The 26,697-nt window shown below is 43.4% G+C and overlaps 1 protein-coding gene across 1 annotated transcript in view; it reads right to left on the bottom strand.

Moving 5' to 3' along the window:
- Nucleotides 1-11,741: 11,741 nt before the first annotated feature.
- Nucleotides 11,742-26,697, bottom strand: part of LOC132210836 (utrophin-like) — a 39,544-nt gene continuing 24,588 nt past the window's right edge. The window contains exons 4-6 of the mRNA XM_059653287.1: nucleotides 26,497-26,679; nucleotides 13,339-13,450; nucleotides 11,742-11,753 (exon numbers count right to left, since the gene is read on the bottom strand). Coding sequence (XP_059509270.1) covers nucleotides 11,742-11,753; nucleotides 13,339-13,450; nucleotides 26,497-26,679 — 307 coding nt within the window. The remainder of the gene's footprint in view (nucleotides 11,754-13,338; nucleotides 13,451-26,496; nucleotides 26,680-26,697) is intronic.

The raw sequence follows: 26,697 nt of genomic DNA, 5'->3' as shown, positions 1-26,697 counted from the left end.
CTTGATGTCGTCTAAATCTCCACTGCCCGAGTCTCATCTTGAACCAAATCCTATTCTCTGTACTTTCTACCTGACTGATAGTATTAACAGTAATTTTATTAAATTCTCATTTTTGTTTCCAAATCGTTCCTTGGCTCTGCCAATCGCTATTTTCGTAATCTCCACCAGTCCAACCATAATTCAGGATATCTGCACTCGTCTAATTATGTCCTCTTGCCCACTCTTGATTTCAAACGGCCCACTACTGGTTGCCAAACATTTAATTGTGTAGGCTTCAAACCCAAGAAGAGACTTCCTACACCTTCAGCGAGCAAACTCACATCCAGAACCTCAACCTGAGCAACAAATCTTCGCAAAACTCTCTAACTTCCGACACCTCTTAGCCTCTGTACATTTCCTCTTTTAAGGCACTTTTTAAAAGAATCCTCTTTGATCAAGCTCTTGATCATCAGAACTAACAACTTAATAAGGCTCAGTTGTATTCTGGGATCGTTAATACTCCTTTCAGATGTCTTCAAAGTTTCTCTCCAATAAAGAGATTACATAAGTGGTTGAAGTCATTGCCAAGCAGAGGGGGACGAATTGGGGAGTTATTTCAAAGAGCTATGATATGCCAGGAGACCTCCTTCCACACGCCAACTCTGATTCTACAAAAGCAAAAATGAGTTTCAGACTTGGGAAGATCCTTCAAAAATGTCACAAGTAACCAGCTTTTGGGCAGAGTCGAGCTGCTGAGATGATAGACCAGGATTTAGGGGTACCAGTAGTGATAATATGCTGAACACAATCAAATTTTGAGGTTGTGGAATGATGCGGTCTTCAGCATTTTTGACACTTTGACCATTTTCCTTCCTTTCCACAGAACAAGTCAAATAGCAGCAGCACAATGTTGCATGGCCGCTCAAGCCTGCTCCACCGTTGATGATGATTGTGGCTGGTCTTCCACATCAATTAAACTATTGCTCATATCTCATCCGCTTTTCAAAACATCGATTTATTCACGTGTAGCATCCCTCTCGCTAACTTCATGAGAATTCATTCCAATCACTGAACTCCTAACGCTGACCCACCCCAGGTCAAAAAATTCAGCTGAGATCAGGAACTGATCTCGCCTGTATGGCTGAGCTGGCTTTTAAAAAGTTTGCCAGTGAGGTAGTCCCAGTGAGAAACATTCATTCAAAAAAATAGAATTGCATGGATTGCTCTCCAATCCTAAACTCTATTCAAATTCAGTTGGCTGAACGGTTGGTTTGTGATGCAGAGTGATGCCCTGCAGAGAGGGCTCAATTGCCACACCAGTGACCTTACCACAAAGGGTCTTCGCCTCAACCGCTCTACTTGCCTGAGGCATGGTGATCTTCAGGTTAAATCATAACCAGTTGTGTCTCTCTAAGGAGTGGCCAAATGGCGTGGTAAGGCTTTACCTTTAATCCTGATAACATGGCAACAAGCAGATAACTCAGCTGATGTCACTGACTAATAGAATCCTCAATTATACTAATATTACCGATGTGATATCATCAGAAGGCATGCTCAACGAAGTTTTAATTTGCAAATTAAGTTAACAACCATTCAATCAATATTACTTCACTACTCATATTACTGATCGTCTCGATACAACATTGTGGTTACATCTGTTCATAAGTGAAGTGTAATGTAATTGCACTTACTGTGGTTTTATCAATGTGATCCTGCAATGAGTCAATAAGCAGTTCACCCACAGGTTGTCAATCAGTGCGGACCCCTTCAGCTGTTATCACATGAGCCTCAAGATCATCCAGAGCTTTCTGCAGTTCTTGAAGTTTCTCCAACACCTTTTCCACCTGTTTCTGCCAGTTGCTCGCATGGGTTTTCAATTGCTCCCAAGTTTCCTTCACTTCTATTGACTGTTTGCGGACAGCTTTGGCAATTCTCTGGGCTCTCTCTTCCGGGGTAGGTTCTGGAAATATGAAGCGCAAATAATTTATCAACTATTCATGACTTTGATCTATAGAACTTAAGTGTTCTTTCTAAACCCCTTTCCTCTAAAAGGTCTCTCTGGACTTTCTCCTGAAATTGGGAATAGAAAGTATAAGACTAAAGATTTTATGACAGGCACATCAATGATAAATTCTCTAATTAGCTAGCAGGTCGCGGAGCCATTAACAGGGAATCACGGAGAGCCAATGCCAAGCCGAATAAAATTCTGCAGATATTTGAAATTTATGACTCCCAAGGAAACTTTAAAAAAGGAGAAGGATTCGAGTGACTAAATGGGTAAAATTCTCAACAAAAGATACGAACAATCCTTTCAGGATCTCTTTCGTAGCTATGAAACAAACATCCAACATAAACCAACTTTCATCTTTCAGGGCTGGCAAGTTAGAATGATAAACCCAAAGTCTACCCTGCATAGTTCTCTCTAGAACTCACTTAATGAGGTTCTTAAGAGATATAGACACAACAAAGTGTGCAGCTGGATGAACACAGCAGGCCAAGCAGCATCTTAGGTGCACAAAGGCTGACATGTTGGACCGAGACCTTTCATCAGAAAAGGGGGAGGGGAGAGGGTTCTGAAATAAATAGGGAGAGGAGGGAGGTGGATCGAAGATAGATAGAGGAGAAGATAGGTGGAGAGGAGACAGACAAGTTAAAGAGGTGGGGATGGAGCCAGCAGAGGTGAGTGTAGGTGGGGAGGTAGGGAGGGGAGAGGTCAGTCCGGGGAGAACGAACAGGTCTCCGGGGCGGGAAGAGGTTAGGAAGTAGGAGATGGGGGTGGGGCTTGAGGTGGCAGGGTGGGCTGGTTTTGGGATGCGGGAGGGGGAGGGGAGATTTCAAAGCTTGTGAAGTCGACATTGATTCCACGGAGACGCAGGGTTCCCAAGCGCAATACGAGGTGCTGCTCCTGCAACCTTCAGGTGGCATCGTTGTGGCACTGCAGGAGGCCCAGGATGGACATCCTATCTGAGGATTGGGAGAGTCAAAACAGTTCACGACTGGCAGGTGCAGTTCTTTAGTGCATTGAGCATAGGTGATTTGCAAAGCAGTCCCCAAACCTCCATTTGGTTTTCCCGATGTAGAGGGGGCCACAAAGGGATCAGCGGATACAGTATACCACATTAGCAGATGTGCAGGTAAACATCTGTTTGATGTGGAAATTCTTTCTGGGGTCTGGGATGGGGGTGAGGGGGGAGGTATTGGGACAAGTGAATTTTAAACATTATGATGACAATATTTGTGGATATATAGGGAAAAGTGTTGGGTGTAGGGGGTGCTGGAGGCGAGTGTGGAGCGGATAAGGGAGTCACCTAAGTGTGGAGGGAAAAATGTCTTTGGTGTGGGGTCGGATTGCAGATGGCAGAAGTGTCAGCGGACGATGCATGGAATCCGGAGGTTGGTGTGGTGGTAGGTGAGGGTGAGGAGGACACTGTTTTGGTAGTTATTATGGGGAGCGGGTATGAGGGATGAGTTGTGGGAAATGCGGGTGACACGGTTGAGGGCGTTTTTGACTATTGAGGAGGGGGATGTTGTGGTTCTTGAACAACCCTCAACAATTTCTCTTTCAATTCCTCCCACTTCCTACAGACAAAGCGGGTGGCCAGTGTACCCACCTGGGCCCAAGCTATGCCTGCCGCTTTGTAGGTTACATGGAACGCTCCCTCTTCCGTACCTACACTGGCCCTCAACCCCACGTCTTCCTCCGTTACATTGATGACTGTATCGGCACTGCCTCGTGCTCCCACAAGGGGCTCTAACATCCACTTCAGCAACACCTTCCTCCCGAACTTTAAGTTCACCTGGACAATCTCTGATACCTCTCTCTCCTTCCTGGACCTCTCTATTTCCAACCACCAAGAAACAAATATCCATTTCAAGTCCACCAACTCCCACCAAATTCCCGCAACAATTCATCCACTTTCCCCATTCCTTTGACTCTGCATCTGCTCCCAGGATGAGGTATTCTACTCTCGTATATCTCAGATGTCCTCATTTTTCAAGGACCACAACTTCCCCCGCTCAGTGGTTGATAACGCCCTCGACCGTGTCTCCAGCATTTCCTGCAACAAATCCGTCTCACCCCACCCCACAACAACAACCAAAACAAAGTCTTCCTCGTCCTCACGTACCACCCCACCAACCTCCGGATCCAACGCATCAGTTCCTTCGAAACTTTGATATTCTCTGGGAGGCTACGGAGGAGGTGGTGGAGCCTTTGGCCTTCATCTTTGAGTCCTCATTGTCTACAGGTTTAGTACCAGAGGAATGGAAGGTTGCAAATGTTGTGCCTTTGTTCAAGAAGGGCAGTAGAGATGACCCAGGTAATTATAAACCATTGAGCATTACATCTGTTGTCGGAAATGTTTTGGAAAGGGTTATAAGAGATAGGTATTATAATCATCGAGCAAGCACCAATTTGATTGGAGATAGTCAACATGGATTTGTCAAGGGCAAGTCATGTCTCACAAACCTCACTGAGTCATTTTAGAAGCTGACGAAGCATGTGGATGAGGGTCGGGCAGTTGACGTGGTGGACATGGACTTCAGTAAAGCCTTTGATAAGGTTCTACATGGTAGGCTACTGGAGAAAACATGGAGACATGGGATTGAGGGAGATTTAGCAGGTTGGATTAGAAACTGGCTTTCACTAAGAAGGCAACCAGTCGTGGTTGATGGAAAATATTCAGCCTGGAGTCTGATTACTAGTGGTGTGTCTCAAGGATCTGTTTTGGGACCACTGCTGTTTGTCATTTTCACAAATGACTTGGACGGAGGCATTGGTAGATGGGTTACTAAGTTTGCAGATGACACTAAAGTCGGTGGAGTGGTGGACAATGTGGAAGAATGTTGCAGGTTGCATGGAAACTTGGATGAACTGCAGAATTGGGCTGAAAGGTGGCAAATGGAGTACAATGTGGATAAATGTGAGGTGATTCACTTTGGGAGGAATAATAGGAAGGCAGAATATTGGGTCAATGGAAAGATTCTTGGTAGTGTTGCTGTGCAGAGGGATCTTGGTGTTCATGTACGTAGATCCCTGAAAATTGCCACCCAGTTTGATCGTGCTGTTAAGGCGGCTTACGATGTATTAGGTTTTATTGGTCGAGGGATTGAGTTCCAGAGCAGTGATGTCATGCTGCATCTGTCCAAAAAGCTAGTGCGGTCTCACTTGGAATACTGTGTACAGTTCTGGTCACCCCATTCCAGGAAGGATGTGGAAACATTGGAAAGGTGCAGAGGAGATTTACCAGGATGTTGCCTGGTCTGGAGTGAAGGACTTCTGAAGAAAGGCTGAGGGACTTGGGTCTGTTCTCGTTGGAGAGAAGATGGTTCAGAGGGGATTGAATAGAGACATACAAGATGATCAGTGGATTAGATAGGGTGGACAGTGAGGGTCTTTATCCGAGGATGATGATGTCAGCTTGTATGAGGGGGCACAGCTAAACATTGAGGGGTGATAGATTTGAGATAGATGTCAGAGGCAGGTTCTTTACTCAGAGTGGTAAGGACGTGGAACCCCCTGCCTGCCAATGTAGTTAGCTCAGCCACATTAGGGGCATTTAAACAGTCCTTGGATATGGATGATAATGGGATCATGTAGGGGGATGGGCTTAGATTAGTTCACCGGTCCGCCCAGATCGTTGCAATGAGCAAAAAAGCACACCATTGTCTCTACTTCCCAGGAGGCTAAGGTAATTCTGTGCGTCCACAAGGACAACTTTCACTGATGTACCACAGAAAGCATCCTATCTGGATGCATATCACAGCACGGTTCCTTCAGCTAAACAATCACAAGTTATTATGGCTCCTGCCTTTCTTCTTCAAGGCAGAATTGGTTCTGCTTTGTCATAACTATATTGGGAGAAAATCCATGCTCAGTGCAAGTTAATTCTTCCAACAATTGAGATACCATGGAATACTGAGCAATGAGTTGGTGTGAGAGAGAGAGAGAGAGAGAGAGAGACTAAGACAGAGAGGTTGGTCGGGAGGCGGGGGGGTGGAGGGAGACAGGGACAGAGAGAGAGATGGGCGATGAGGGAGAGAGAGAGACAGTCAGACAGACAGAATGGGCGACAGAATGTGAGCGTGTGAGTGCCTGCATCAGACAGTGTGAGAGATGTTGCTGAGGTGGAGATAGTTGAGAGTGACGATCACCAACGATCTCTCCTGGTCCACCCAGATCGTTGCAATGAGTGAAAACAGCACACCAATGCCTCTATTTCCCCAACAGCAGCTTCTTCACCGCTGCTATTGGACATCTGACAAAGGAAGTCAGGAAACATATCAAAGAAAAAGAGACAGCCTATAAAATGGCCAAGAGCACTGGGAAATCAGAAGATTGGGAAGGCCACAAAAACAGACAGAGGATAACAAAGAGAGCAATCAGGAAGCAGAAGATCATATATGAAGGTAGGCAAGCTAGTAATATTAGAAATGACAGTCAAAGCTTTTTTCAATACATAAGAAGCAAACGAGAGGCAAAAGATGATATTGGGCCGCTCCAGATTGATTCTGGAAGGCTATTGATGGGAGAAAAGGAAATAGCTGAAGACCTTAATAAGTACTTTGCGTCAGTCTTCACAATGGAAGACATGAGTAGTATGCCAACAATTAGGGAGAGCCGGGGGCAGAGTTGAGTACAGTAGGCATTACAAAAGAGCAAGTGCTAGAAGAGCTCAAGGGTCTAAAAACTGATAAATCTCCTGGCCCCGATGGGCTACATCCTAGAGTTCGGTGGGAGGTGGCTGAGGAAATCGCAGAGGCTTTGGTCGTGATCTTTCAAAAGTCACTGGAGTCAGGGAAAGTCCCAGATGATTGGAAAATTTCTGTTGTAACTCCCTTGTTTAAGAAAGGATCAAGGCAAAAGATGGAAAATTACAGGCCGATTAGCCTAATCTTGGTTGTTGGTAAAATTCTAGAATCCATTGTCAAGGATGAGATTTCTAAATTCCTGGAAGTGCAGGGTCAGATTAAAACAAGTCAGCATGGATTTAGTCAGGGGAGGTCATGCCTATTCGAATTCTTTGAAGAGGTGACAAGTATGTTAGACCAAGGAAACTCAGTAAATGTTGTCCATCTAGACTTCCAAAAGGCCTTTGATACAGTGCCTCACGGGAGGCTGCTGAGCAAGGTGAGGGCCCATGGTGTTCGAGGTGAGGTACTGGGTTGGATTGAGGATTGGCTGTCTGACAGAAGGCAGAGAGTTGGGATAAAAGGCTCTTTTTCGGAATGGGAACCGGTGACGAGTGCTGTCCCGCAGGGTTCAGTTTTGGGGCCACAGCTGTTCGCCTTATATGTTACTGATCTGGATGAAGGGACTGGGGGCATTCTGGCGAAGTTTGCCGAAGATACGAAGATAGGTGGACAGACAGGTCCTACTGAGGAGGTGGGGAAGCTGCAGAAAGATGTAGACAGTTTAGGAGAGTGGTCCACGAAATGGCTGATGAAATTCAATGTGAGTAAATGTGAGGTTTTGCACTTTGGTAAAAAGAATACAGGCATGGACTATTTTCTAAATGGTGAGAAAATTTGCAAATCAGAAGTGCAAAGGGATCTGGGAGTGTTGGTCCAGGATTCTCTACAAGTTAACTTGAAGGTCGAGTCCGTAATTAAGAAAGCGAATGTAATGTTGGCGTTTATCTCAAGAGAGTTGGAATATAAAAGCAGCCATGTGCTTCTGAGGCTTTATAAGGCTCTAGTTAGGCCCCATTTAGAAAACTGTGTCCAATTTTGAGCCCAACACCTCAGGAAGGACATACTAGCCCTGGAGCGTGTCCAGCGGAGGTTCACACGGATGATCCCTGGAATGCTAGGTTTAATGTATGATGAACGGCTAAGGATCCTGGGATTGTCCTCATTAGAGTTCAGAAGGTTGAGGGGCGATCTAATAGAAACTTACAAGATAATGTATGGTTTAGAAGGGGTGGACGCTCGGAAGTTGTTTCCGTTAGGCGGGGAGACTAGGACACGTGGGCACAGCCTTAAAATTAGAGGGGGTAAATTTAAAACTGAAATGAGACGACATTTCTTCAGCCAGAGAGTGGTGGGCTTGTGGAATTCATTGCCGCAGAGTGCAGTGGAGGCCGGGACGTGAGATGCCTTCAAGGCAGAGATCAACAAATTCTTGATCTCAAAAGGAATCAAGGGCTATAGGGAGAGTGCAGCGAAGTGGTGTTGAAATGACCATCAGGCATGATTTAAATGGTGGAGTGGACCGGATGGGCCGAATGGCCTTACTTCCACTCCTCTGTCTTAAGGTCTTATGGACAGGTACATGGATGGGCAGGGAGCAAATGGACACAGACCCTTAGAAAATAGGTGACAGGTTAGACAGAGGATCTCGATCGGCGCAGGCTTGGAGGGCCGAAGGGCCTGTTCCTGTGCTGTAATTTTCTTTCTTCTCTTTATTTGTACTCTTGCCTCTCTCTTACGTTTATAGCTGAAAAAAAACTCCTGCAATTTTTTTTTAATATTACCCTCATTAATATTGCCCTCATATTTCATCATCTTCCCCCTTATTGCCTTTTTAGTTGTCCTCTGCTAGTTTTCGAAAGGCTTCCCAATCCTCTGGCTTCCCACTCACCTACACCACATTTTATCCTTTTTCTTTTGCTTTCATCCTGTCCCTGACTTATCTTGTTAGTCGTGGTTGCTGATCTTTTCCTGATCTCAACTCCACTCTCCTGCCAGCTCCCCATGGCCCTTGATCCCTATTTTTCATCAGAAACATATTTATTTCTTTCCTGGATCGGTCGATTGGTGCTGCCTCCATTGCATTCAGAGGCAATGAATTCCACAGATTCACAACCCTCTCCTCATCTCCATTTTGAACATTCCATCTCTCACTCAACAGCCACAGCTTCTTGTTTGAGACTGTTCCACAATGCAGAACATGTGCTCAATGCCCATCTTTTCAATCCCCTTTACTATTTTATATACCTCAATCAGAACCACCCCCTCACTCTTTCGAACGCCAGCAAGTACAAGCGCAAGCTACTCAGCCACTTCTCATATGACAGCCCTTTCATCCCTGGAATCAATCAGTTAAACCTCCTCCGAACTGCCTCCAGTACAAACGTATCCATCCTCAGTGAGGGGATCTAAACTGGACACAACACTCTGGTCTCACCAACACCCAATGTATGAGGAAAAACACTTTGTTACTTTAATGATCCAGTCCTTTTGTGACAAATGCCAGAGTTCCATCTGCCTTTCTTATGCTATGCTATAACTGCATACCCACTTTCGGCTATTCATGCACAAAGGCAGCCAGATAACAGACTTTGAATCTTCCTTCCATTTAAATAATAATTCGCCCTTTTTTCCCCTGGGCAAAACAGGCAAGCCTTGTGCTTATCCACATAAACCACCTGCCAGATTCTGGTCCATTCTCCTCGCCTGTCAATGTTCCGCTCTGTATGTTCTATTTCACATCACAGGCTGTTGTCCCACCTATTTCAGAATCATCCATGCATTCTGTTATGTTACATTTTGTCTCTGCTTACATATCATTTGTATAGGTTACAAATAGTTGAGGTCAGAGAACTGAACCCGCAGCACCCCACTAGTGACAATTCACCATCCAGGCAAAGACTCATTTATCCTGACACTCAGCTTTCTGTCAGTTAGCCAGGCCTTTATTCAAACCAATATTCTACCCTTCATCCCCTTGGATCTAACGTTCTGGTTCACATTTTTATGCAGCAACTGGTCAAATTCTTTCTGGAAATCTCAATATGCCACATCCCTCGGATCCCTGTACAAGATCCTCAATTCTGCCACCTCATCAGTTCCTGACTTCATTACAGCTTTTGTTCAAACATGGTCGAAAGAGTTGAATTCCGGAGGTGAGCTAAGGATGGCTACATTTGACCGAGTGTGGCATCAAGGAGCGCTACCAAAACTGGAGCTGATGGGAATCCAGCAGAAACTCACCACTGGTTCGAATAATATCTGCACAGAGGACGATATTTTTTCCATTCTTTCATGGGAAAGAGGGCATTGCGGGTTAGACCAGCTTTTATTGCCCATCTCAAATTGCATAACTGATATCTGGAGTTCCATGTAGGCCACACCAGGCGACGCAGTTTCCTTCCCGAAAGAACATCAGTGAATCAGATGGGTTTTTCCAACAATTGACAATGGATTTACGGTCATCATTAGACTCTTAATTCCAGATTTTCATTGAATTCAAATTCCATTATGTGCCATCGTGGAATTTGAACCAAGTCCTCAGCACATTACCTGAGTGTTTGGATTATTAGTCCAGTCATAATACCATTAGGTCATCGCCTCTCCTAAAGGGAGGCATTTTGGTTGTTGGAGGTCACCTGCAGGAGGTCCTGAGAGTACAGTCCTAAGCCTAACCATCTTCAGCTGCCTTATCAATGACCTTCTCTCCATCATAAGCTCAGAAGTGGGGATGTTCACCAGAGATAGCAGAATATTCAGCATTATTCACCACTCCTCAGATAGTGAACCTGTCCATGTCCAAATGCAACAAGGCCAGAACGATGTCTAGGCTTGGGCTGCTAAGTGGCAAGTCGCATTTATACTTTACAAATACTAGGTAATGACCATCTCCAGTAAGAGAAAATCCATAAATTGTCCCTCGACATTCAATGGTGTAACCATCACTGAATTGTCCGCTATCAAAATCCCAGGTTTTACCAGTGAACAGAAATTCAACTGGACTTCCTATTTAAATGCAGTGGCTACAAGAGCAGGCCCAAAGTTCGGATTACTGCATCAAGTAACTCACCTCCTGATTCCCCAGGCCTGTCTACCAGCTACAGGAACAAGTCAGAAGAATGGTGGAATACTCCCCACTTGCCTAGATGGGTGCAGATGCAAAAGCACTCAACAAGTTCAACACCATCCAGGAAAAAGCAACCTACTCCCTCCAGTGCTCAAAAGCAGCAGTGTGTACCATCTATGAGATGCACTGAGAAATCTGCAAAAGATCCTGAGATAGGACTTTCCAAACCTATGACAAATTTCAGCTACAAGGGCAAGGGTAACAGATATATGAGAACAGCACCACCTACAACACCCTGTCTAAGCCACTCACCATCTCAACTTGGAAATATATTGCTGTTCTTTCACTATCACTGGGTCAAAGTCCTGGAAATTCGCCCCTGACTGACTGAGTCTACCTACAGCACATGGACTACAATGATTCAACAATGACAAGGGTAATTAAGGATGGGAAGTAAATGCTGGCCCAGTTAGTGATGCCAGTGGCCCAGAAACAAATAACAATTAAGTATCACCTATCTCTTCTTAAGTCCAGTTTCTCATGTAGCACCATTCTGATTAATCTATAAAACCTGGTCTTTCTATAGCAATGCTCAAAGCTACACACAGTACTCAGTTGTGATCAAATCATAGTCTGCACAATATTAAGAACCATCACTGGCTGATAAGTATGATTGCCCAGCTAGGAAATTCCATATCACAGGTCCTGAGCTCTGTGCGGGTTGATTAGCCTGAACTGGAGCCACATATCTGACCACACGTTTAGGAGGTCTTTCGGAGTGGTGGAAGTGGTCTCGGCCTTGAGAACATTGGCATTCCTTTCTCCAGTTCCTTTCCCACACTTCAACTTCTTGTCTGGTGTTCATGAAGAATTATGTGCCTTCATACAGGAGATTCCCCCAAGTTGGTTTCTTCTGAATGGGGATATCCATACTTTGACCTCCAAGTACTACTTCTTGAAGGAACATTTCAAGGTCTTTTAAATGCTTCCTTTGACTTCTTCTTGTTCAGATGCCTTCCTTGAGTTGGCAAAAATTTACTTTGGTAGTCATAACTTAGGCATCCCAAGTACATGGCAATCCCAATGAGGTTTGTTTCAAATCATCATGGCGTCAATGCTGATGCTGGGAGGTTTTTCCTCCTCGCTGATGTGGAGAATCCATGATAAAACTGTGCTGAACGGGTCTTGAAGTGGCAGCTCTATGTTATCCAGGTTTCACAGTCATATAGAAGAGGCTGAACGATGCATGCCTTGAACTCAAGGATCTTGCGATCAGCACAGATGTCACAATTGAGCATTCTCATCCTTAGGAGTCCAAAGGTGCCACTCGCAGATTGGACGTAATGTTAGAATCTCTGTATCGATGTCAGCCTTAAAAGAGAGAGAGCGTCCCATCTAAGGGAAATGTTCTACATTTGGGAGGATTTCTCTATTAATTTTGATGAAAAGATGGATCACAACATGACAGATTGGTAAAGGATTTGAGTCATCTTGAGGTTCGAACACAGAACATAACAGCGCAGTACAGGCCCTTTCGGCCTTGATGTTGTGAAACCAACCTGAAGCCCAACAAACCTACACTATTCCATTATCATCAATATGTTTATCCAACAACCATTTAAATGCCCTAAAAGTTGGCAAGTCTACTACTGTTGCAGGCAGGGCATTCCACGCCCTTACTACTCTCTGAGTAAAGAACCTACCTCTGACCACTGTCCTATATCTATCACCCCTCAATTTGAAGCTGTGTCCAGCCCGTGTCAAACATGGCCATCCGAGCCAAAAGATTCTCACTGTCCACCCTATCTAATGCTCTGATCATCTTGTACGGTTCCATTAAGTCGCCTCTTAATTTTCTTCTCTCTAACGAAAACAGCCTCAAGTCCCTCAGCCTTTCCTCAAAACGCCTTCCCTCCATACCAGGCAACATCATGATAAATCTCCTCTGCACCTTTTCCAATGCTTCCACATCCTTCCTGTGATGCGGTGACCAGAACTGTAGGTAATACTCCAAGTGCAGCTGCACCAGAGTTTTGTACAGCTGCAACATGCCCTCATGGCTCTGAAACTCAATCCCTCTACGAATAAAAGCTAACACACCGTATGCCTTCTTAACAACCCGATCAACCTGGGTGGCAAATTTAATGTTGAGGCTAATTCTTCAGTATACTTCTGCAAAGGCCTTAAGGGAGATTTGAAGACTTCTGAGAGCGGAAATGACATTGTGAACCACATACTGAAGTTCCATATGCGAGGTCAGTGTCATTTTCTTCTTCGATTTCAACTGGTTGAGGTTAAAAGGTTTTCCATCAATCCTGTCCAGGCCACTGGGAAGCTTGTTCTTCACGAGATTAAGAATGGCGGTGACAAAGCTGGAGAAAAGGGTGGGCGTGATGACACATTCTTCCTTGAGCCTCAACTTGACCTCAAAGAGCTTCTGCACAATATTGCATTTCTGGTATTGAAGCCTGATTTAAGCTGTTGGCCTTTTATCATTTTAGCAAACTACTTCAACTTTGAGGGAAGATTGTATTTAAATGGTTAAATCCCTAAGTTTCCACTGATTGGAACAATTCTATCAAGTGGAATAATATATTACTCACCGGAGTGCAGTACTCCACCATGGGGCAATGTAACTTGTGTCCCTTTGATGTGCGCCCCGAAAAGAAACAGCTTTGGCAGATGTCAGAATTGAAGTGCTTGAGACTGCGGTACCTATAAAGAAAGAACAAGAAGTAAGAGAAATGTTCATTTTTGTTTAGATATTTTCAACCTTTGAAGGAATGCAAGTTAAGTAGTTAAATTACATATTTCTTTTTATTTTGAAGAAACGGTAAATTGTTTGGGGAGAAACAAATGCTAGGAAAGTCGGGGAAAACTGTCACAACTCCCCCAGTCAATTTTCATAATGAAATATCTCATCCCTGGAATCATTCCTGTAATTTGGTCCTGCTCTGTCTCCAACATTTTCACAAAGTTCCCTTCACATGGAAGGTTTTCATCTGCCATGGTGGCATAAACCTATTCAGAAGTAACCTTGCCAGAATCTTCCCAGCAATGGAAAGGCTGGTGATCCCATGGTTCTTTGAGCAATCTGACATTTCTCCTTCAGTTTTGTACAAGATATGGCATCTTAAAGATTCTGTGAAATCCTGCCCTGTTCCTCATAGTCCATGAAAAGCTAACAGATCTTGGCCTTCAGAGTTAGGCCACCATTCCTCAAGCTTCAGATGGAATTCAATTGACTCCGGGTCGCTGTTGCTCTTTACTTAGTTACGGCAGTCATAGTTTCATCCACAGTTGGGGTCTCACTTCTTAGACAGGGAGTTGTTTGGTCAGATCAATGGCAGTAACATGCACCTTTTCCAAGATGGTCAATCGTAGAAATGTAGGAGAATAGTTAACCAAAAAGGTTCAATTACCCCTTAGAAATCCTGTCCAAATATGCATTTTAATTTACTAATTATGGACAAGAAGTTTTATCGATCATTTAGCAACACCACAGCAATCACTTTCATAGGATGCACACACACTGATTACAGGACTAATAAAAAGGCCTTTCTGTAAATTCCCAATAATTGCAAATTACAGAAGCAACCGCAAGTCGAGTTACAATCCGTTCTGAGCCACAGTGTCTGTGATCAATGCAACTGTGAACAAAATACCATAAACATGCAGCATTCACCTCTCACAAAAATTAAGGTAAAGAAGTTGATACTTAATTTATCCTAATTACTTCTCTGGTCCATAAATTTGTTGGGATTTTTGACGATTTCAGTTATCATTTACTGACAGAGTTTCCAATAGAACATCTAAAGTTAAAGCTTTCTTTAAAAACTAATTCCCACTAACTTTCTGCTGGTTTGCACATCTCACCTGAAACCTACGATTGGGTACTCTTTGCAGATGTTACACTTAGCCTGATGTTTTGCAGTTTCAGCAGCTGCCACACGGTGTCGAACAGGCAGCCACACCATGGACTGAGGCTCCAATCTCATCCACTCGACAAAGCGTTCAACATCAATCTCTGGTTTGTTCTGGCCCTGGAGGGAAATAAAAGATCAGCTGCATGATTAATTATGTCAAGCTTACGTCCGCTATCCTCAGTGATATGGTATCTCATACACTATCACTGGGGTTTCTGACATTGTTTTTTGTCATTAATCTAATAAAAACATTGACTACTTATCAACATGATAGCCTTGGATTAGTGGTGGTACATGTTGGCCTCTGGAACCAATTCAAACCAAAAATGAGCACAAAAATCATACTGGCAAGTGGACCCGCTTGACCTTATGAATTGGTGCAGAGCACACTTACATGTTGGAAGCAACTGCGGATACTTGGTTCAATGTTGCAGCCTCCAAATGAAGCTACCTCACCCAGCTGCCAAGGGATCTGGACTGCATCGTAAAGCAAAAGACTCAGGCTTCGTTGGTCACATAAATCTGTGGGTTCAGCGACTTGTTTGAAGAGATCTGCCAAAGTTATCCAGAAGAAAAATATTGATATTCCTCAACTTAAGGGAGGTAGTTGAGAGTTCAATACATCCAATACATCTTCCTCAATTGCCTTGTTTTGTAAATTATGTTAAAAGATTATTTTATGATCTTGATTGGCTATTTGCAAACAACTGTGGAAACAAAAACTTCTGTTTGTTTACAACAATGGACAATGTATGTTGTATGATTCTCCAAGGAAGTCATTTTGTCAATTTCTTTCTTGATTGTAAATCTCAAAACTCTCTGATATCTCCTCATTCATTTCACAGAGGTAATCTTTGTGTGGACCTGGAAAACATGGGCACTGTCCTCAATGAATATTTTGCGTCAATCTTTACAACGGAGAAGGACACTGCAAGTATAGATATCAGGGCAGAGGACCTCGGAACATCAGAGGTTAAGACATAGGGAGATGCAGCTGGTTTAGCAACTTTAAAAGTGGATACATCTGCAGGCCGAACTGAAACGTATACCAGTTAGCGAGGGAAGTGAGGGAGGAGATATCTGGGCCCCTGGCAGCAATTTTCAAACCCTTGTCAATCACACGTGAAGTCATGAAGGACTATTAACATTGTCCCACTATTATCAAACGGACAAAGAAACAGACCAGGAAATTAAAGACCAGTCAGAATAATCTCAGCACTGGAGAAGCTACAAAGAGGCATTCTTAGGGGTAGAATGTACTTGCATGAATTAATCAGGGATAGTCAGTATGGATTTGTTAAGATGAGGTCACATTTCAGAAATTTGATCCAAATTTGAGGAGATGTTGGAAGATTGATGAACTTCTGCATTTGATGTTGACTTAGTAAAGTCCCCCTTGGCAGACTGATCAAGAAAGCAACAGTCAACGGGATCAAAGGCAAAGAGGCACACTGGAGCCAAAACTGGCTGAGGCAGAGAGCACAGGGTGATTGATGGTAGAGGGATGTCTATTTGACAGGATGTTTGCTTTCAGTGGGGTTGTGCAGGGCTTGCCACAAGGACCCTTGAAGTTTGTCATGTATATTCTTCATTTGGGCTTAAACACAATTTGTATGACCGTGTCACTAGCAAATCACTAATTCAGTGAGGAGGATATCGGTGGAATGGTCATGTAAATAACAGCCATGGAATCAAAGGCAAATTGGCAAATTGGCAAATTGGTTGACAGACAGGAAGAATAAACTTCAGGAGGAGATCAACAGACTGGTCAGCGGGACACAGCAATTGGAACTCAACCAGGAAAAGTGTGAGCTAACGAACTCGGGAGGGCTAACAAGGCAAGGGATCACACTATGAAGGGTGTGATCCTGGAGATTACTGAAAAAACCAAGATGCTGCCTGGGCTGGGGGTTCTCATGGAATCATAGAGTACAGAAGAGGTCCTACAGCCCACTAAGGCTGTACCTCTAAAAATACACTGCGACATTTTTACACACTAGACCATTCTCAAAAATATTATGACATTACAAGTGCTCATCCAAGTACTTTTCAAAGGTTGTACGGTTTCCTGTTTCAACTTCCCTCCCAGGCAATGCATTCCAGACCTTTACCACACTCTGGATGAAAATGATTTTCCGCAAAGCTCCTCTAAATTTCCCGTCTTTCTCTTTAAAATTGTGCCCTGTTGTTATTGATGCTTTAACTAAGGGGAACAATGCTTTCTACTCAACCTATCTATACCTCTCATAATCTTCTATGCCTCTATCAGGACCTCCACTCACCTCGCCAAACGTTCTCTGCTTCACAGAAAATAATCTGAATTTTTCCAGCCTTTCTTCACAGCTAAAATGCTCCAACACATGCAACATCCTTTTCATTCCCTCCAGTACAATCACATCCTTCCTAATGGGTGGTGACCAAAACTCCACACGTGACTCCAGCTGTGGCCTAACCAAACTTTTAAACAGCTCCAAAGTGACCTCCCCACTCTTACAATCTATGCCACGACTGATAAAGGGAGATGTCCTATATGTCTTTGTAACAACCCTTATTAGCCTGACCTGACTCCTTCAGGAATTTATGAACAAGTACCCCAGGATCCCTTTTCTCCTCTAAGCTTCCCAGTGTCCTGCTATGCATTAGATTTAGATTTAGGTTTTATTATCACATGTATTCAATACAGGGTACAAGAGTACAATGTCACCTCAGACGGTGCCATCTCAGGTACAAAGTACCTCGGTACGAAATTTTAGATGCAGATGTAGAAAATTTATCCATCCTTCTTTACTCAGAGTCGTAGGGGAGTGGAATGCAATGCTGGAGAGGGTAGTGGAGTCAGCCTCATTAGGGGCATTTAATCGGCTATTAGTCAAGCACATGAATGACAGTATAAGGTAGGAGTGGAGGTTAGATAGACCTTAGGATGACGGTAAAAGTTCGGTACAACATCGTGGGCCGAAGGGCCTGTACTGTGCTGTACCGTTCCATGTTCTATGTTAGAAAAATAAATGAATAAGTTAACAAGTTCAGCACGACAGTCTTCTTAATATAACAGTAGAAAAATAAAAACAAAAGTTTAAAAAGTCAAACATTACAGTCCTTTCTGAAGCCACGAGTTTGCAGACACATTGAACGAGGGCTCCACAGTGACGGCTCGTATTCCCCTGTGCTGGGCTCAGGCCCGCCCATCCTTGCCAGTGGACTTCACTGCTGACGGCCGTTGCTGTCCTCCATCGGGCATGACAGGCTTTGCCACATGAAGTACTCTCTTATCTTATTCCTTCTTCAGGCTATATCAATTTGCCACTGACCTGCCCAACTGACCGATGCCAAGAGTGGAGCAGACAAGGGGACCTGGTAAAGGTGTTTAAGATTTTGAAGGGCATAGAAAGGATAACTGGAAGTTGCTTTTTCCATTCGTAGACAGGGGAGGGGAGTTGAGGAGAACCTATTTACCCCAGTGTGGTGGGAGTCCTGAGTTCACTGACTGAAAGTGTGACTGATTCAGAAAGTGTCTGAATATTTAAGCAGTATTTAGATGTTCACTTGTGTTGCCGTAGGCTCCAGGGCTATGGGCCAAACAGTCAAAAAGGAAATCAATGCCATGTGAGTTCAATGTAGACAGATCTTTGTTGAGTAGTGCAGGAACTACAGACCACACGGCCTCCTCCTGTGCAACAAACATCCATGAGTCTATAATTACACAGCTTTTCTTGGAGGCATTTCTCCACTTGACTGATTCTTTGTAAAAGCAAGGCTAACAAAATAAATCCTTTTTATTAAAAGCTTCCATCTCACTGAGCAAGCTTCAGGCCAATTTGATAATCTGCTCTCAAAGATCTGCTCATATTTTGATAGTTGGGACAAATTCTACTGTCAGGGCTGACACAATCTACAACATTCTAAATCAATCAACAATATTCCAGAAAGATGATCATTTGCCTATCCGACCGATTTTAACTGATGCTTTAAAAAAAGAGAAATAAATCTGGATCTGTCAAAAACTAATCAGTTCTTCCTTTGACCATACCCATACGTACCAGCTTTCAATGAAATATGCCCATTAGTTTGTGAGATACATTGTTGACAAACAGCACAACAAATGGGCAAAAACATAACCTCACACTAAGTGTTACCACTGCTGCAACTGAGCACTTGAGTCATACCACAGTTCTGAATATTTTTCCCAGTATTCTAATGATGAAAACATGATTGGGAACAAAAACAGCTGCTAAGGTTAGTGTCTTTGAGAAACAATAGCATCATACATATGTAGCGCATCATTTATCTTGCAGGAATGCACTGTGCAGATTCTGCACAGACCAAGTTATGACTTAACATTCATAGTGGTAATGACTAATTACAGAAATATACTAATACAGCAAACCTTTTGTTAAACAGCACCCGTGGTACCAGGAATGTGCTGAGTAATCAAAAATTCCAGTTGATCAATAGGTGCACACGCACAAAAAAACACACACTCAATAATCGGAACATAATGCACAGGATATATGCATCACTGTTCTCCTTCATTTACAGTATAAATACCTTCAGTAATGAAGCAACTTTGCCTTAACTAAAACTTACTGGCAGGGAGCCTTCTCACTTGCACCCTCACCAGACATCACAGAGATTATGAGAATACAGTAAACATCTGGTGTATAATTTTTGTCAGTTTATTGAGTGTGCTAGTTTGTTAAACAAAGTTTACATACAGTTAAATCTACAGTTTACATGTGTATCAGCAATGATAGATTTAGTACTGACACTTGTATTTTTCCTCTAGATGATCCTTGAAGAGTCACGTCAAGCCAATTTTCAAAGAAAGCACTCTGATTCTTCCACTCATACCCCTGGAAAAGGAAGTTGCAGAATGTCATGACTGACTTTACTTATTTGAATACAGCATAACATACATAGAACATCGAACAGTACAGGCCCTTCAGCCCACAATGTTCTGCCGAACTTTTACCCTAAACCTCAGGTCTATCTAACCTCCACCCCTATCTTAAACTACCATCCATATGCCTGTCTAATAGTCACTTAAATGCCCCTAATGAGGACGACTCCGCGACCCACTCGAGCTGAAACAAAGATCTCTTTGAATTGTCATTTGTCAGACATGTATTGAATCAAAAAACAAATTTCTCACTTCCATAGATTTCTACAGCATCTTAATATGATTTGTGAAGATTATACTCCACCCTTTCATTTAATAAATACAACTTTAAACAAAATGCCACTATATAGAACTTGTATGTTGGTATTTGTGCATATGCCATTTCAGTTTGTGTGATCTGTTTCGATGCAACGAGTGATAAACACTTTGATTAAAATGGTTGAGAGCAGTATATGTGAGATTTAATACCATGTTTAATCTACAGATAGTCCATCTGCAGGTAGTTATTCATGAGACTCAACTGACATCATGTCTCAGGGGAGCTTGTGATCTCTGGGTTATGCACTGTTTGACCATTGCCGACTGGTCACTAGTTGAGTGGAAAGAGAACTACTAGCTGCTATCCATTTTCAACAAGTGATCACGATAATCTACCTGTGTTTCAACGTCCCATCAACATTCAAGAATTATTGCTCGAAGAGGCTTCTGTGTAACAAATAGGAGCGGAATCAAGATCAGCCATGTTGTTTTCCCTATCTGAACAAGCTGCCAACACCATACATAAAGGGACCGTCTTAATCATTCTTATACAATTAACTTTTACAATAGACAACAGGGGCAGGATAAGGCCATTCGGCCCTTCGAGCCAGCACCACTATTCATTATAATCATGGCTGATCATCCACAATCAGTATCCTGTCCCTGCCTTATCTCCATAATACTTGATTCCACTATCTTTAAAAGCTGTACCTATCTCTTCTTGAAAGTGTCCAGAGACTTGCCCTCCACTGCCTTCTGGGGCAGAGCATTCCATATATCCACCACTCTCTGGGTGAAGAAGTTTTTCCTCAACTCTGTTCTAAATGCCCTATCCCTTATTTTTATACTGTGTCCTCTGGTTCTGGACTCAATCATCAGCAGAAACATGGTTCCTGCCTCCAGAGTGTCTAATCCTTTCATAATCTTATACGTCTCAATCAGACCCCTTCTCATCCTTCTAAGCCATGTCCCGGTACAGCTGCAGATGGACCTCTTTGCTCCGATACTCAATTCCTCTTGAAGGCCAGCATGCCATTGGCTTTCTTCACTGCCTGCTGTACCTGCATGCTTGCGTTCATTGACTGATGTACAAGAACACCTGCATCTCGTTGTACTTCCCCTTGACCTAACTTGACTCCATTTCGATAGTAATCTGCCTTCTTGTTCTTGTCGCCAAAGTGGATAACCACACATTTATCCACATTCAACAGCATCTGTCATGCATCCGTCCACTCACCTAGCCTGTCGAAGTCACCCTGTATTCTCATAACATCCTCCTCATATTTCACACTGCCACCCAGCTATGTGTCATTGGCAAATTTGCTAACATTACTTTTCATGCCTTCATCTATATCATTAATGTATATTGTAAACAGCTGCTGTCCCAGCACCGAACCTTGTGGTACCCCACTGGTCACCACCTGCCATTCTGAAAGGGACCCGTTTATCACTAGTCTTTGCTTCCTGTCAGACAGCCAGTTTACAACCAAAGTCAGTATTTTGCCCACAATACCATGTGCCCGAATTTTGCTCACTAATCTCCTAAGTGGGACTTTATCAAAGGCTTTCTGAAAGTCCAGGTAGACTACATCCACGAGTTTTCCCTCGTCCATTTTCATAGTTACGTTCCCAAAAAATTCCAGAAGATAAGTCAAGCACAATTTCCCCTTCGTAAATCCATGCTGACTCTGACCTATCCTGTTGCTGCTGTCCAAATGAATCGCAATTTAATTTTATAATTCTTTCCCACCACTGACGTCTGGCTAACCGGTCGATAATTTCCATTTTCTCTCTCCCTCCTTTCTTGAAAAGTGGGACAACATTAGCCACCCTCCAATCCGCAGGAACTGATCCTGAATCTAGAGAACATTGGAAAATGATTACCAATGTGTTCACAATTTCTAGAGCCACCTCCTTAAGTACCCTGGGATGCAGACCATCAGGACGTATCAGCCTTCAGACCCAACAGTCTATCCAACACCATTTCTTGCCTAATATAAATATCCTTCAGTTCATCCATTACCCTAGGTCCTTCAGCCACGATTACATCTGGGAGATTGCTTGTGTCTTGCCTAGTGAAGACAGATCCAAAGTACCTATTCAACTCTTCTGCCATTTCCTTGTTCCCATTAAATAAATTCACTCGTTTCTGTCTTCAAGGGCTCAATTTTAGTCTTAACCATTTTTTTTCCACACACCTAAAAAAAACTTTGACTATCCTCCTTTATATTTTTCGCCAGTTTTCCTTCGTACCTCATTTTATTCTCTGCGTATTGCCTTTTTAGTTATCTTCTGTTGCTCTTGAAAAGCTTCCCAGTCCTCCGGCTTCCCGCTAATCTTCGCTCGGTTATACTACTTCTCTTTTATCTTTATAGAGTCCTTAACTTCTCTCATCAGCCACGGCCATCCCTGCCTCCCCTTAGGATCTTTTTTCCTCCTTGGAATGAACTGATCCTGCATCTTTTGCATTATATCCAGAAATACCTGCCATTGTTGTTTCACTGCCATCCCGGCGAGGGTATTGAACCATTGAACTTTAGCCAGCTCCTCCCTCATAGCTCCCGAGTTCCTACAATACTGACACTTCCAATTCTCCCTTCTCCCTCTCAAATTGCAGATCAAAAATTATTGTATTATGGTCACTACCTCCTCATGGCTCCTTTACTTCGAGGTCCCTGATCAAATCCGGTTGGTTGCACAACACCAGATCCAGAATGGCCTCCTCCCTGGTACGCTCCATACTGACTCTACATCTCCTGATTCTATGTCTCCACTCGCAAGGGACTGGAGATTTTATATTTCTTCACATTCATAATTTCATATTTTTTCACTATTTTTATTATTACTTCATTTCATATTTCTTTACTTCTGACTATTTTAAATACAACAGGTTTTCTTATGCTACATCAGTGACGACATTTCAAAGGTAGTTTAGCTGCCTATAAAGTACTTTTTATGCCTGAGACCATAAAATGTGCTACATAAATGCAGTTCTTTCTTTTATTAACTGCTGTAGTTGTGTGTTTCTTTGCCAATGGAGGATTGGCTACAATTACGCAGAGTAACATAAGTGAAATACACTTCCATGACAAAATTCCAAACCATGGTTACTCAATTAGAATAACAAAATATTGGCTGTTTGCAACCGAACACTGTAGATGAGCGAGCGTCACTTAGTCAGTAAAGTACCAAATAAATATGTTCCCGACATGGAGAATACAAATGAAAACTACGGTAATGCTCACAGGAAATTGGACAATGTTCTATTTTATGATCACAGCAATGCCATATCATCAACACATGCTTTAATAGATAATAAGTCACTCTGCGATATTTATTCATTTGTTTTTCATTCTCAAGATCATCTTGGCAAATCCTGTGAACCGGGACCACTTAGTTAGGACTTAATTCGCATTTTTTTCCACCTATAATATCCATGGTTTATCCATCTCCACTCTATGTTTGTCTGCAGGAAGATGAGTTGACAGGGGGTTTACAGTTTTAATTCATACAGATATATGTCCAATGTTTGTAAACATCTGTCTGTAGCTAGAATCTATGCTGTTGTAATAAATAGGTATTCTTGTTAAGAACAGAAAAGTGAAAACTGCCGGGTTAGAAAGTTCCAGCTACGCGCTTACCTGATGGAAATGCATTGACTGTGATATTAATATATATAATTGTTAAATGAGAATACTGACGAATTTTGCTTATTGTTTCTGTGATGATCTAAACAATCCATTTGTCAACACTATAAAGTAGATATTGTTATTGTAAACACCCCTGAAAATGCAAAGAAAATTTCAAGAGGGGCCAAATAAGTAGTGTTGGGGAACAAAGAAATGGCAGAGGAACTGAACAAGTATTTTGCATCAGTCTTGAGGTTGGAAGGCACCAGTAGTAGAGCTTTAAGGGAGTCTGAAGCAGAAGTGAGTGCAGTGGCCATCACTAAGGAGAAGGTACAGGGGAAGCTGAAGGGTCTGTGTGGAATTTGTACATTCTCTCCATGTCTGCATGTGTCTCCGCCAGGTGCTCTGATTTCCATCCACAGTCCAAAGATGTGCAGGCAAGGTGGATCAGCCGTGGCAAATGTGAGCTTGCCGGGAAACAGTACAGGGCTGGGTCTTGGTGGGATGTTCTTTGCGGAGGTGGTGCAGACCCAATGGCCTCTTTCCGCTCTGTAGGAATTCTATAATTCAGAGAAGATGGTAAATTACATGGACCAGATGGACTGTCCCCCAGAGTTCTGAAGGAGATAAGTGAGAAGACCATTGGTGATCTTTCAGGAATTACTGGAGTCAGGGTGGGTCCCAAAGGAGTGCAAAATGGCAAATAAAACACCCCTGTTTAAAATGGAGGGAGGCAAAAGATGAGAAATTACAGACCTGTTAGCCTGGCGCTGGTCATTGGGTCAGATTTCAGAGTCTATTATTAAGGATGAGACCAGACAATGCTTGGAAGTACATGGCAATACTTGGAAATACATGGTAAATTGGGCTGAGAAAACACAACTTTGTCAAGGGAAGGTCTCTGTTAGTTTCTTTGGGAATGTAACCAGTGAGTCAAAACCAAAGAGAGCCATTGAACTTTATCTATTTGGAATTCCAGAAAGCCTTTGACAAGGTGACACACAGGAGTCTTCAAAATAAAAAATGAGCTTATGGTGTTCGGGAGTAGGTACTGGCATGGACAGAGGATCGGCTAACTGGCAGAATGCAGAGAGTGGCAATAAAAGGGTCTTTTTCAGGATGGCAGCCAGCAACTACAGGAGTTCCGCACTCATCAGAGATCAGACTACAGCCATTCACGTTATACATTAGCAATCTCGACAAAGGAACTGATGGTATTGTTGTCCACAGGGCGTTGTTGCTAAGTCTGCAGATGACATTTCGATAGGTGGAGAGGCAAGTAGTGTTGAGGAAGTGGGGAGGTCACAGAGAGTCTGTAGAGATGGGCAAGTACAGGCATAGACTATTTTCTAAATGGGGAAAGGCTTCAGAAATCTGAACCACAAAGATGCCCCAGTTCAGGATTCTTTTAACATGCAGGTTCAGTTGGCAGTTGGGAAGGCAAATGCAATATCAGCATTCATTTCAAGACGGCAAAAATATAAGAGCAGAGATGTATTGCTGAGGCTGTGTAAGGCTCTGGTTATCTTGCATTTGGAATATTAAGAGCAGTTTTTGGCCATCTATCTAAAGATGGATGTGCTGGCCTTTGTCAGGGTCTAGAGGAGGTTCTCAAACATAATCCTGGGGATGAAGGCACTGTCACGTGAGGAGTGGCTGAGAACTCTGGGTCTGTACTCGATGGAGTTTAGAAGGACGAAGGGGGTCACACTGAAGGTCAGTCAGGACTGGATAGAGTGGACATGGAGATGATGTTTCCACGAGTAGGAGAGACCAGGACCTGAGGGCACAGCCTCAGAGTCAAAGGGACCACCTTTCAGGATGGAGGTGAGGAGGAATTTCTTCAGTCAGAAAGTTGTGAATCTGTGGAACTCATTGATGCAGAAAGCTGTGGAGGCCAAGTCAGAGTTGATTTCAGGCATAGATAGATATGTTCTTGCTTAGTGAGGACACAGGAGGTTGAGAATGACAGATCCCACTCAATGGGCTGAATGGTCTAAATCTGTTCTGAAATCTGAAGGTCGAAAACACTGGAATGTTAGTTCAGTGTTATTTTTATTGCACTGCAAGGACAGTATCTCTCCAAAAGACCTAACAAATTTTCCCACTCTGTTGTTGCAAACATATTCATTAACTAGCAACAATGCTCCTATAGTGCCTCCCTCAGCCGACGCTAGTTAGTTCTACACTCATCGTAACTGCACGTGTTTGCCACCACTGAAACATCCCGGTATTACTGGCACTAGTGCCATGTTTAAAGGCTATTGTGAACCAGTAAAATACCCAGAATCCAGAACTGCCTTGTACAGTTCATAGCAATTGTCCCAGACAGGGCAGGAAAGGGGAAATTAGCACCTTATTTACAGTTAGGGACCTGGAGGTCCTGGTGGATGGATTGGTGCAGTGGAGGACTGTCCTCTTTCCCAAGCACAAGCACAGGAGGCCACAACACAATATTCAGCCAGACTCATCTGAGGCTGTCCAGTGTCAATGCAGTCTCAACCACCAAAAGAACCATACAGCAGTGCTGCAGGATCAGTGACCTCTGCTCCAATGGAAGAGGATCCTCATTGGTCTGTGCTACCTCACATTCACACTCTCTCTAATTCTGCACCACCCTTCAGCACAGCTCATGTAATACCATTCTCACCAAAGCATTCAATGTCTGTCTTCGCTTGCTCTCGTCTACTTGAGGCCCCAAGGCTATTATTCCTGTATGTTCTCTGTGCCTCTTGCTCTCACCCAGGAGACCTCACCTCCCTTCCCAAACATACATGAGCACTAACAAATGCACCAGCTCATTTCATCTCACTCAATTCCTCCCTTTGTTTCATTCCAGGAAAAACAGCCCACAGTAGGGCAGAAAGAGCTAACACAGGTAGTGAGGTGTCTAATGTTTGACTTCTCACAACCTATGACGACAGTGTCCTGACCATGGTCATTCTGAGCAGCCAACTAATGGCATCCAAGCCCCTCGAGTGATATCAGACAATGCCCTGGAGTTACCTAGATCTGCTGCCTGAAAGTGCCTCGCTTGACTGGAGACCATTCCCCTCGGAACCTGAAGCATGACCATGTGGTTGGAGACAATGCAATGCCTTCTGTGCTTCTGCAGCTGGCACAGACTGCAGGTGTGAGATCAACATATCACGGTGCTGAACGGCAACACATCCACTCCTTTGATTGATGACTGCTAACAAGCATGACAAGCTGTCTGGCTTGGTCTCGATGCTAAAAAGTTAATCAACA

This window comes from Stegostoma tigrinum, chromosome 21 (genome assembly GCF_030684315.1).
Source record: "Stegostoma tigrinum isolate sSteTig4 chromosome 21, sSteTig4.hap1, whole genome shotgun sequence".
In the NCBI taxonomy this organism is placed as follows: Eukaryota; Metazoa; Chordata; class Chondrichthyes; order Orectolobiformes; family Stegostomatidae; genus Stegostoma; species Stegostoma tigrinum.
This window is presented reverse-complemented; position numbering and strand designations above follow the sequence as displayed.